Source organism: Thamnophis sirtalis, unplaced genomic scaffold, assembly GCF_051295495.1.
Source record: "Thamnophis sirtalis isolate CommonGarterSnake01/CBP01778 unplaced genomic scaffold, rThaSir2_p1.2 scaffold_5, whole genome shotgun sequence".
NCBI classification, from domain to species: domain Eukaryota; kingdom Metazoa; phylum Chordata; class Lepidosauria; order Squamata; family Natricidae; genus Thamnophis; species Thamnophis sirtalis.
The window spans coordinates 68,955,943-68,969,379 of NW_028261385.1; the positions used below are offsets into that span (position 1 = coordinate 68,955,943).

At 37.1% G+C, this 13,437-nt stretch overlaps 1 protein-coding gene across 2 annotated transcripts; it reads left to right on the plus strand.

Moving 5' to 3' along the window:
• Positions 1–291: 291 nt before the first annotated feature.
• NMRK1 (nicotinamide riboside kinase 1) lies at positions 292–13,110 on the plus strand. Of its 2 annotated transcripts, XM_087715983.1 has the most exons (10): positions 292–354; positions 1,190–1,322; positions 4,673–4,715; positions 5,330–5,420; positions 6,759–6,807; positions 9,382–9,550; positions 9,628–9,699; positions 11,153–11,259; positions 11,636–11,716; positions 12,682–13,110. In XM_087715983.1, the coding sequence occupies exons 3-10, from the start codon at positions 4,687–4,689 to the stop codon at positions 12,708–12,710; spliced, it is 627 nt and encodes a 208-aa protein (XP_087572109.1). In that variant the 5' UTR covers positions 292–354; positions 1,190–1,322; positions 4,673–4,686; the 3' UTR covers positions 12,711–13,110. The 2 variants fall into 2 exon arrangements, with proteins under 2 accessions (XP_087572109.1, XP_087572110.1); XM_087715984.1 differs by lacking the exon at positions 12,682–13,110 and having other exon boundaries at positions 11,636–11,724.
• Positions 13,111–13,437: the final 327 nt, after the last annotated feature.

Sequence of the window (13,437 nt, forward strand, 5' to 3'; positions counted from 1 at the left end):
GCCAAGGAAACGCACGGCAGGAAGAGCGAAGGGAAGCAGGCAAGGCGGAATCATCCCAGGAGGGGGCGTTCCGCGCGGGAAGGAGGGGCCGACCACAGACCGACGAATCACAACGCGCGCAGCTCCAAATAGGGGAGGGGCGGTTCCTAAGCCTCCCGGAGGCTGCGAGGGTTGACCAATCGGAGCGCAGCGGTGGGACCTCCCTGTCCGCGTTCTTGGTGTGCAAGCACGGTGAAGCCTCTGCCCTTTTCTGTGGTTACGGCTTCTAATGGGGTGATAGAAGGAGGGGCTTGGAGACTTCGCTTTGCTTTCTTGTGGGTGTCGTTCACGCGCTTTGCTCCGAAGAGGAAAAGTGTGAGTTGCATTTGTTACGTTGCTTTTGCTTGTAGACACATAGGGACTCTGAACAGAAGCCCTTGTGGAATTCATTTTTCTAAACAAAAACAAAATCTGACCTTGTTCTCTGCAGTGTGTGATTGCGAGCACTTAAGTGTAGCAGACTGGACGTTGTTGGGCAATAATATGTACTTGGCCCCATAATGATGCGCGTGTTTTGAATGAGCATCGTGGTCTTTTCTCGAGTGAGTAACTGGAGTGCTATGCTGTTGGTCTTCCTTAATGGTTTTGTTTCTGGGGCTGCTTTCAAACTAGCACCTCGTGGTAAGAAAAAGATGGAATATGTGGGGGATGGAAAGGAGGGTAACAAAGATTGAGTTTAGAAATCCGAGCGACTACTGTATGGAGTAAAAATCCTACTGATAACAATTTAAATTTCTGTGATGTTAAAGGGTTTTAACATCACCCATAAAAAATCGTTTGTAATTATTTCATTGTATGATTGGTCATGAATTGGATGAATGAATGAGAATACTGGATAGTTATAAGAAGAGTCTGGGAATGAAATAAGGAGAGATAATACACTGTAAATGAGAAGATAAATGGGATAAATCCATCCTCCACCTGTCCCATGTAATTCATTCATGGATCATATGCCATTAAGTCTGGGTTGACTTGGTGACCATATAATCTTTTTCCAGAGTGATCTAACCCCAGCCTGGCACTTCATATTGCTCAATAGGACACCCATTGTCACTGTAATTTCCATTCGCCTTCCTGCTCGTCCCACCTTTCCTAGCATTGTGGACTTCTTTAGAGGACTAACTCTTCACGTAATGTGTCCCAAATACAGATAGTCCTCGACTTCCAATCCCAATTGAACTGGAATCTTCTTGTAGTTGACAAAACAGTAATTAAGCTGGATGTCACGTGACTGTTTCCGCTCAATGAGTGCAATTGTGGATTAAGACGGAAAGGAATAGAAGGTAAGATAGATAGAAGGTAAGGGACACTGGGTAGGAAGGCCAGCAATGAAGGTCACAAAAGGTGATCACATGATTCCAGAATATTGCAGCTATCATAAATATGAGTTAGTTGCCAACTGTCTGAATTTTGATTACATGGCTTTGGGGATGCTGCAATGAGGAAAAATAGTCATAAGTCACTTTTTTCAGTGATGTTGTAACTTTGAACAGTCACTAAATGAGCTGTATTCAGTCATACAAAACAGGAGCTATCCATTACTTCAGTATGTTCTTTGGCAAGTCTGAGGCTGTTTGATGTATTTGTTTGCTATTAATTTAGCCATATTTATGTTTAATCAGATTGGTTTTTTTCACTTGGCTTTTGGACTTTTAGTAATAGAGCTAGTAGATAATTTACATTTTCAGCTTCCAGAGTAGTGCTGTCAGCATGGCACAGTTCTCTTCCTCCAATTTAAAAATCAAGAGCATTTTCTAATCTAGTCTCCTTCAATTAATAAATAATAAAACAAGGAGTCTCCTTTACAGACTTGGAAAAAGTCCATTACACCATGTTCCAACATAATTGTAACTTTCTTTCTTGTTCCATTTAAGTTTATTTGTATTAGGAACTGCAGTCTTATTCAACAACCATAGAGCTTTTATTTACAAATGGTGTAATTTGAATAGGGCTGTGTTTTACGGACAGTTTGATATAAACATAAATCTTATTTTTGCTGGTTTTAATGACAATTGGAACAAATATTTTGTTCTGCAAGTGAAATTGCATCCCTTTTGTCTATGCAACATTGCTCTTTATAGTTTATTTTGGAACTGTGTCCTACTCTTTTGAAATTCTGTTTGCATCCCAAAGGGTTCAAAGTCTTTCACCCTTATGTAACTGATAAATGACTTGGAAGCAATTCAGAAGTGGATTGCTCCTGGTTCGGCCTGGATTGGGCGAACCAGTAGGGATGGAGGGGGGAGGCTTTGCCCACCCACCCAGACGCTTCTGTGCATGCACGCCTGAACCGGTAGTAAAAAAAATTAGCAACCCACCATTGAAGCAATTGTAGCATAATAGTTAATTAGCAGCATATAATCTAGGTATATTCATGGTTATCAGTATTTGTAGTCATAAGTTTAGTGCTATTTTATAAAAGCACTAAAAACTGAAAAAAAAACATCGTGAAGTGTTTGAGTTTAACAAAATAGCCTATTTTATATTCATGTGCTTTAAGGCTAGCCAGTACTTTGATTCCATTCCAAAAAGATGGTATAGCTATAAAAAGGAGGATACCTAGTTTAATACTGTGGAAAGAACCTTGGAACTGTAGATGAACCCAAGCTGCTTCTGCTTCTGCAGTGTAACATAAATATTAAAAAGTCCAATATATTTTATGCCACATCAGTAGAATAGTGTCCAAATGACAGAAAGTAATCATTTAACTTGTTTTGGATTGGTCATATAATATCATTATTTATTAAAATATTAAACCCGTGATTATCACTGACTCTGGGTAATTTAGATAATATAAATGGCCATCCAGGGACATCCAGGTGTCTTGGAGAACCTCATTCAAGAGGGGAGGTGCTATGACAGAAAAGACATACCTTCTGAGATTAATTGAAGGAACCAAGGGATTGACCACTTACTGGAACAAACTGGCTGGGGAGATACTGTGGGAGATAAATGGATCCTCAAGTAATCAGGCTCTGTGCCATGTACAGAACACTGTATATTTCTATGTATCACATTTCATGAAGGATTCAGAGCAGTGGTGGGTTTCAAACATTTTTAGAACCTCTTCTGTAGGTGTGGCCTGCTTTGTGGGAGTGGCTTGCCGGTTCCACCACAAAACCGCGGTAGACTAAAGCGCGCTCGACGAAAGTGCGTACGTGACATCATCACAGCGTGACGAAAACAGCACGCTGTGAGCGGTAAACTTAAAATTAACGCGTAAATCTAAACCTAACCCCCCCAAACCTAACCCTAAACCTAACCCTAAGCCTAACCCTTAACCTAACCCTAACCCTAACCCTTAACCTAACCCTAACCCTAACCCTATACCTAACCCTTAACCTAACGCTAACCCTTAACCTAACCCTAAACCTAACCCTAATGCTTAACGTAACCCTAACCCTTAACCTAACCCTAAACATAACACTTACCTTTATGTGAATCAGCTTGCTTTAAAAGCGCTTTTTAAAGCACCCTTTTTTCTCCGCGGTCGTATGTGTCGCGCTGCTGATGACATCAGGTACGTGCTTTCGTCGGGCGCGCTTTAGTGGACCGCGGTTTTGACGGGTCACGGGCTTGCCAGCCATGTGACTGGGTGGGTGTGGCAATGTAAAATGTGGTGAAACTCATTTAACAACGCTCTTGCTTAGCAACAAAAATGTTGGCTCAGAAACTCCGGCATTTGAAGCACGCAAGTCTTAAAGCTGTCAAGTTACAAGACCCTTGCACCCCTAACCCTTTAGAAAACAAACCCCAGGGGTGTTCAAACTTGACAGCTTTAAGACTTGTGGACTTCAACTCCCAGAATTCCTCTCCTTGCTTTTCATCTTGATGATGTGTGGATGGGCAGGGGGAGGGAGGTGGAACCAGTTATAAACGGCACTGTAGATTTGTGGAACCTCTTCTATAGAAGAGGTTAGAACTGGCAGGAACCAACCCCTGATTCAGAGAGTCTGGAAGTGTGAGTAAGAGCCATGAAATAATAAAGGGATTAGAAACCAAGTGTCAGAAGAAGAGAGCCTGTATGTTTGGCTCAAAAAAGTATTAACTCTTCCAGGATCTTTAGATAGACAAATGATTCTCACTAAATGATACACAGCACACAACTGTTTCTTTTGTTATTTTTTAGCTTTATCATTTATTAGGCTTATTTTAGGCCACCTTTATTGCTTTATAAGTAACTCAAAGTGGTGAACATGCAGAATATTCTTTCCTCCTTCTGTTTCGTCTACAACTCTGTGAGCTGGGTTAGGCTGAGGGACTGGTCCAAAGAGCTTTCATGTCTAAGGTGGGATTCGAAGTCAACTGTGTCCTGCATACACTTTATATTCTCTCATGGTCACCAAATCATAGGGGCATAACAAAGATGATGATTGCATGTCTCCCCACCAATCCTCCTTTTTATAGTTTTTTTACTTTTTGTCTCAGCTGTGGTTTCATTGATTGCTCTCACTGTTGGGCTAGGTAGGTTTTACTCTTTCTTATGTGGTTTTTCAAACAGTGGCCAGTCTAATCCAGTTTTAGAGTCCCTCGCTGGCATAGCTCAATTTAAAAGCATATAAAGGTTCCATAAGCTAGGGGGAAAAAGCTAATTGATATGCTCTTGATTTTATCCTTTCAATTTAATGTTTAGGTTGTAAAGGAACAATGAAAACATTGGTCATTGGACTTGGAGGGTAAGTATGAACAGGAATTTGAAATCCTCTTTTCTTATATCCAAGTATCTAAATACAGATGGTCCACATTTAATTACCATTTGCTCATTATGGATTATTTTCATTGTATATGTACAGAATTTATAATTTTTATTTATAATTTGCATGAATAAAGGCTGCCCTATTCAACTTTGGCTATTGTCGGTATACAATACCAATAAAATACATTTAAAAGTTATGACACTTTATGTAATACGTTTGCCGACTTTCTAAAGCTACGTTCTATATTGTACTGTGAAAACATTCAGTGTATATGAAATTATGGTTTCCACTATTGTTGCAATCCTAGGCCTAATATTTTTGCTGTTGCAACCATACAAATACTTTTAAGAACCTTGCTCTCAGGAAAGTAAGGCAAACAATGAATGATCATTGTGCATTTATTCTGTAGAAGATAATTGACAGAGAAAGCCCTTATGCAGCTATAATAAATAACCTTCTGCTACTTAAGTTTTTAAAAAAATCATTACATTTGACTGGATACAAAGCAATTGCAGAGCAAACAAAACTATTAACTGTGTTATCTGCTGTACAGTTTGTTCTTCTCAACACTTTTTTTCCTATTTCCAATTCAGTGTAACGAATGGAGGCAAAACAACTCTGGCAGGAAAGTTGAAGAAACTGCTTCCCAGTTGTACTATAATTTCCCAAGATACATTTTTTAAGGTAACAAGTTTTAAAAAATTTACACATTGAGTTAATATTTTTCTCTGTTGCAGAAATGGATTTAAGTTTGTTGATTCCAATGTCCACAAAGCTTCTCTCTGCCCTACAGTAAGTCTATGCAGTGATGATCGTCAGAAGTTAATATGACTCACCTAGTATGATCAGAGAGTTCTCAATCAAATAGAACAATGCTTCTTAGTTTCAGTAATTTTACATGTAATCCCTGCTTACTGATCCAATTGGGACCATAAATAAATAAATAAATACATACATACATACATACCGTATATACTCGAGTATAGGCCGACCCGAATATAAGCCGAGGCACCTAATTTTACCACAAAAAACTGGAAAAGTTATTGACTCGAGTATAAGCCTAGGGTGGGAAATGCAGCAGCTACCGGTAAATTTCAAAAATAAAAATAGATACCAATAATGTTTTTGAATATTTATTTCAAAGAAAAACAGTAAACTAGCGGTGTATTCAATGAAATACTTCACTCACCTCATGATGCTGATGTCCCGCTGTGATGATGATGTCCCGTGCAGCCGCGGGAGCGATGTCCCGCCTCCTATGACACACGGCACAGTGATTCCTATCATTGGATCACTGTACCAGAGGAGGTGGGACATCGCTATGTGGCTGCTTGCCATAACAAGGAGGAGGTGGGACATCGTTGCAGAGCGGCAGGAGGGGGAGGAAGGGGAATCGTAAGACAGCCCTGCATTACATTAGAACGTGAGGAGGGGGGATGGTGCGGTGCGCGCTGCGCGGCAAACTGACACAGAGGGAGGGGAAACTCACAGGGGCACTGGGCCATTCACGAGTGTCACCCAGCGGCATGGCCCCGCCCCTTTTTCTCCTCCATTTCGGGCAAATTTTTCACTGACTCAAGTATAAGCCGAGGCGGCTTTTTTCAGCCCAAAAAGTGGGCTGAAAAACTAGGCTTATACTCGAGTATATACAGTACATACATACATACATACATACATACGCCCATTGGTTTTGAAGTGCCCAAATGGTGATTGTGTGACTCTTTAAGTTTCTAGAAAATTAGCCAAATTGACCTTATCTCAAAATTACTAAAATAATCATCTCAAAAATTATGGAAAAGACTGTAGCCTTCACTTGTTTTGTTGTATTTTTGCCTAACATTTCAATCTTTGCTTTTTCTTGTTCTGTACATTTATTTGGCAAATACCAGTTTTTAAATAAAAGAATGTGGTTCATGGGAGGTTTTATTATATTTTTAATTAATGCACATTAATTTGCAACCACTTATCCTGTGGATTTGTATCATACTCTCCATAACGTTAATATGTTTGGGTTTTCTTTAGCCTGAATCTGAAGTGGCGAAAGATGATCGTGGATTTCTACAGTACGATGGTAAATATTCTGGGTTTTGTTAGATAGATAGATAGATAGATAGATAGATAGATAGATAGATAGATAGATAGATAGATAGATAGATAGATAGATAGATAGATAGATAGATAGATTATATATATATATATATATATATATAATATATATATATATATATATATATATATATATATATAATATAATATAATATAATATAATATAATATAATATAATATAATATAATATATAATATATAATATATAATATTATTATATATATTATTTATCAGCACAAATAAACAAATAACCACATATATAACAAAGGCAACAGTAAAAATATTGGGTTTCTGTCGTGATGGACTCTTGTGACGAGCCGATTGACAGATGATGGAAGCAGTTAGCTTCGTCCCATAATTAGGGCTTACCAGGAGTTGTGACTCTAAATATATACCTTCTTCCCTGGCTGGCTGATAAGGAGTCGAGCTCTGTGGCTCAATGGTTAACACATCTGCCTTAGAGGCAATACAGCACAGGCTCGATTCCCAGTAAGGGTATGGCTAGCTGATGAGAGCTAAATAGCTTGAAATAAATCTATACTAGTCTCCCTTTATTTATTTATCAGCACAAATAAAAAAATAAATAAAAAAAATAAAAACATATATATATGTGTGTGTGTGTGTGTGTGTGTGTGTGTGTGTGTGTACACGTACACATATGTGCATATGTATATATGTATATATATGTATATATATGTATATATTTTGAAAACTCAAAAGAGAGATCTGGATGGCTCCCACCCTGATGGCATTCAAAAAGCTATTAAAAGGCCTGGCTATTGTCCCAAGGTTTTGGGCAGAATGATGATTGTACCCCTTTTGGATGGACTTCTTGGCCCAGTCATAATTTCTCTTCTGTTTTTTGTATTGCCCTTAGTTTTCATCTCTAAGCCACATAAGAGCAATCAGGAGTTGAGCGGCTTCCAAATTGTATATGTGTACCTGCAAATGTATAAATAAATTAAAAACTGTAATATTGTAAAATACAATTTTCAATAGATATTTCAATGATCTCAATCTTTACACCACAACACAAAGGCTTCCTATTTATAAATGAGAAGAAAGACCCTTTTTGTTTCTAGCCAGTGAAGATCTTCTCTGCTCAATCTGGTTCCCCCTTTCCTAGATGTCCTGTATCAGCACCAAGTGTTCAGAGGAAATCCACACTTTACTTTGTTTAACTACTTATAAAGCTTGTTCTGTTATGGAAATATCCTGTTCTTGAAATGTAAATGTGCTACCTTTGCCTACAAAAACAAGTTGGTTTTAAAAGCTGTTAATATAAATAAGATAGTTGTCAATAACTGTGTACATGATCAACTTGTTCAGGTTCAGACAGCGCCGATTGTTGTGCAATGCAGGCAATTACATTTTTGAATTGCAACATAATAAGAATTCACCATAAATTGAATTGGCTTAGGAAAGCATAGTCAGCTTTTGGGGGATTGTTGACCGTCATCGCATATGAATGAGATGAATCACATTTTCACCTCCTTCATAGATCTGAACTAGCAGAAAGAAATAGATATGAGAAAAGAAAAGACAAAGGAATTAGACTCTTTCTAGGATAAAGATAATATTTTACATAAAACCTTTAGGGTTCTCTTAAAGCAGTCTGGATTTCGAAAGGACTTTGGGTGTCTTCAAAATTCAGTTTATTGTTGGAATATAAATATTTTCATTCAGTAGTTAAATGGAAACCAGTTAATCATGAAAATACAGTAAGCAACTTTACAGATAGCATTAATGAAATTAGTAACACACTGCCCCAGTTTGACTGCTTAAACTGTAGGATGTTCAACTCAAACTTAGAAAAATAATACTTTGACTCCACACTTTTGCCAAACAGAGAAACTTGCCCGGACTTTTAGATTCATTTTTTTTTTGCCATTTTAAAGTTAGGGAATCCCCCAGTAATACATTTTGATTATATAAATAAATCTTTTAGTTTACTTCCTTCATATAGCTTTGAATAATGAAATGTAATCAACTAAGTATGACATTCTACTGCCTTAAAAGAATTCATATACTTATTTTAATTCATTTTGCTTAAAGAGGACATGTTTCACTTTATATACTAAATGGTAAAGATTTAAAATTTGATATAATCTATACTACATATGAGAAACTGAAACCATTTGGGTTTTTTTTTGCTTGTTAATGTTTAGAAATGATTAATCTGCCATTTCTTTTTAATTTATCCTTAATTCATTACAACCCATTTGTCTGCTATTTGCATAGAATTCATAGACTTGAGAACTACAATGAGATCACTGGATATGTTGCTCCTATACCTTGCTATCACTTTATAAACTTTCCTGCTTCCAGTCCTGATTAATCAATAGTAAACATACTTTGCATTTTCTCAGATACTGCTGAATCCTCAAAATAGCAAACTCTTCTAACATTTCAAGTAATTCCTAACCCTCCCATTCTGTTCAGTATATACTTCAAGCTTTGGCTCTTGAGTGTCTCATGAACAGAATGTGTGCAGACTGGGAATATTGGCTTATATTTTAAGATTTAAGTGTCTCTTTTAGTACTTGATGCCTTGTACATGGAGACAATGGTGGCAAGCATACGTTCTTGGATGACAAAACCAGAAGACTCTGCATTGCCAAGACCACCCAATAATACACATGATGATCAGACAGGAGCAAAAGATATTCGGGTCTTAATTATTGAAGGTTTCCTTCTGTTTAACTACAAGTAAGCAGTTGTTTAACATTTACAAGAACTGCAATAGGGCAAACCAGCATTCCTTACTTGTTGTTTTACTCTTGCAGGCCCCTTAGTGATATATGGGATAAAAAATATTTCTTAACAATTCCCTATGAAGAGTGTAAAAGGCGAAGAAGGTATGGTATACTAAAACAATGCTTAATATAAAACTTTTTTTTGTTCATTGTTTCTTTCTCTGTAAAATTGCATCTCTTCTTAATACATACGTCAAAATAAGTTCCACTTTTAGACTATCTGTGTTTTGGGAGGACTATATTCAGCCCATGGGCCATATTTCTCTTTGGTCAGGCGGCATTTGGAATTGATGCTGTTTTTCATTCAGAAGATAAAGGGAGTGATTGTCTCTTCTTTACTTTTTTTATGAAAAAGAAAGCTTTCCTTCACAGCAGAAGAATGTGTCAGAATTGCCACCTCACCCCTGAGCTCCTGCTGTCCCTAGGTGCCAGTCTGCCATGGATCCTGGGGGGAGGGTGAAAAGGGGGGGGAGTGCTTAGGTAATGCCCCAACCTTTTGGGCACCAGGGACTGGTTCCTTGGAGAGGTTTTTCCGCGGATCAGAGGGGGCGTGTTTTCGTGTGCCGCCGGCATCTCATGGATTGGTGTTTGTGCGACCCGGCTTCTGGCATGCCACGGACTGGTGCCAGTCCACAGACCTGGGGTTGGGTACCCATGGCTTAAGAGGAAAGTGAAAGTAATGGAAACCAGCCTATACCAAGATTGAGTGTTTCGAAAACATATTGTTCAAAACTGATTGGACGATGGCGGGGGGGGGGCAGTAATGGGAAATGCCTCAGAGGGGAGGAATTACACTTGGGGATTTGGCACAGGTCTGGCTTTTGTTTTACTGCAGTTCACTTGCCTTCTAATAAAACTACCTTTTGCAAGAAATGGAGCCAAGGATCATTTTTACTCAAGAGGTGCAAGCTGAGTCAGAACGGACAGGATGTTTTTCTCAATGGATCATTTCCAGTATTTTTTTCATTGAAGAAAATCTAGACAGAGCTTCAGGAAACAGTAGACATTTGACACAGATCTTTTAATAGAATCCAAAACACCATGGAATCTCCTTAGATCAGCATGACTGATCTTTCCTTATGACAGTTCTATTATTTGTTATTTGCTATTTGCTAGTGAAACTCGAGGCACATCATTATGAAGATTATCTCTGAACATAGGGTGTGGCAGCTGCTGGCTTTAAAGCTATAATAAAGGTTTTATTTGAGGATGGTTAATTTGTGACCCTTCCTATGTTCTTGATGTTAGAATTCAATTCATGATAGTTGGGCCTTTTAGGCACTTGTAGTTTAGCTATATTGAAAAAGTCCTAAGTGGTCAACTCATTCCCCTAAAGCTACAAAGGTTTGAAGAATCAATACTTGGAAACAGTTAAATTTCCCACTAGGCTTGAGGGACTGTGACAAAAATTATGAAAATGGCTTAGAAGTAGTAGTATTGAACAATATCAAATGTGTGACTATAAAATCTAGGAGTGAAATACAGAAAGAAGAAACCATTTAAAGATTATCAAACTAATAAGAACTACTTTGGATTTTATTTTTGTTTAATGTAGCAACAGAATATACAATCCACCAGACCCACCTGGTTACTTTGATGGACATGTGTGGCCTATGTATCAGAAACACAGGAGAGAAATGGAAGAAAATGAAACAAGCATCGGTACAGCTAACATTCTTATAGTTCTATCGGGTGTCTGTGATATTTCCATAAGTATTGCATAACTAATTATGCACTTCCTGTATTCTTTTTTTTAAAAAAAATTCTCAGTACTTCTTTGCATTTATGTGAAAGGTAAATAGCTTATGAGTGTGATAAGAGGTCTCTAGTTCTCAAATGTTTTCTTAACATATGATTAGACATTTACAAGCTCACACTGTTAGTGGTCAAACAGTTGTTCAGATTGCATGGGACCTTAAGTTATATCTCTTTGTATGAACTAGTGTTAAATGTATATACCACACTTCTCAGCAGTAATGTGATTGTGAAATTTTTCCTCTGCTGAAAGTAATTTGCATTTGTATTCCACCTTTTGCAGTTTATTTAGATGGAACAAAACCACAGGAAGACCTCTGTTCAAGGATATATAATGATATAATGCAGGAATTGGAAAAGACAAGTAAGTAGTTAGCCTAGGATCATTTGCATCAAGAAAATTGCAAATAATGCTATCTACATCATTAGATTTGTGTGTGTGTGTGTGTGTGTGTGTTTCCCATTACATCTGAAAAACATAAGCTGGTCCCACAGAAGTACAGTTCAACTCTTAGTTTCCTTGGACAGCTACTAGGGCTTCAATGTTTCACTGCCTTGTCTAAGATCATTCTTCTCCACTAAATCCTACTGCAGGTATAGGCAGATTGGGGGCAGCAGTTGACAGCTATTAAATGTTCACCTTTAAAAAAACTCCAATGCCCAGAATATTAGGTCATTCAGGTAATAAATATATCCAGTAATCTGCATGTGTTGCATACAGGTATTAGTAAACTCGCTGGAAAAAGCCCATCATTATTCAGAAACATATCATTATTGTGCCAGAAGCACAGTCCTTATCCTTATCTTTCCCTAGTTGAGGTAAAGATGTTCTGTGTCTGGTACTCCTAATACCATTGTATTGTGGTTTTGAAAAAGAAAATGCCTCTTACATTTTACCTCTTAAACACTGGTTTATTGTGATCTCTGAGAGCACTAAATTTTCCCTTTTACAGCTAAAACATAAGTGAGCATTCCAATTTAATTTATGCGTTTTTATGTTACTTATGAGGAAAATGACTGCATTATTATTTCTGTAAAATTATAGTTTCCAAAATCTTACGTGCATATATTTGATTAACAAGTTATACCAAAATTGAGTTAAATTTGCAAGTGTTACATAAAATAAATCCCTTTGCATAAATTTCTACTTTAGGTATGAAGCCTGGTATTGGAAGTCTTTAGGAAACCAAAGGTGTACTACGATAAATACATTTTTCATAGTTCATTCTAAAATAAAAAAAGAATAAGGATATGTTAATCTTGGAAACAGATTGACTAGGAAAAGCTACAGCATATATTTGAACTAATGTATTGTTCTTTTTTCTATAGGTGAGCAAGGCATTATTATGCATGCATAAAACTGGTTCCCAACCTGGAGAGTTTCATTACAACCACTTAACTTTGTTAATGAATCACTGAAGAACATCCCAGGCCACCAGTGCCCGTTGACAGAAATCAGTAAACATTAAATGAAGATTGGCTCTTCTGTACTATGGGATATATTGTTTGTGGTTCAGTACCAAATCAGTTGCTACAATTCCTATAACTCCATTAATTTCTTCTTAATATTGTCAAAAACTTAGGTTGTTATATTTTATAATTGTCTCTGTACTAAATAAAGTTGGAGGTCACTTTTTGTATATATTTGTTTATGTATTTTTTGGTCACTTGTTAACTTTTCCCTTTTTATCCCTTTCCTCCTTTCCCTATATATTCGTTTGTATTTTTTTGAAATTTAATAAAGCTTTCTATATATATATAAAAGAGACCATGAGAATCCTGCTTGAAAAATGAGTTACTGTTTTAGGCAAGTTCTAAAGTGCCTATCTTTTTAATGACAGTAGTTGACCATTAAAAGATTTATATATAAAAAGTACTTAAAATCATTTGAAACAGCAGCATATATAAAAAGGGGGCCTGAAGAGAAATTATTACATACCGTAGCTCTAACATTACTCTATCAATATTGTCTCTGTCATATTATATTTTCCATTATGTGCACTATTAAGAAATCTAATTTTGTCACTAGGTTACAGAATACATTGCGATCTCAAGGAAGAAATACTTTGGCTAAGATTTTTCTAA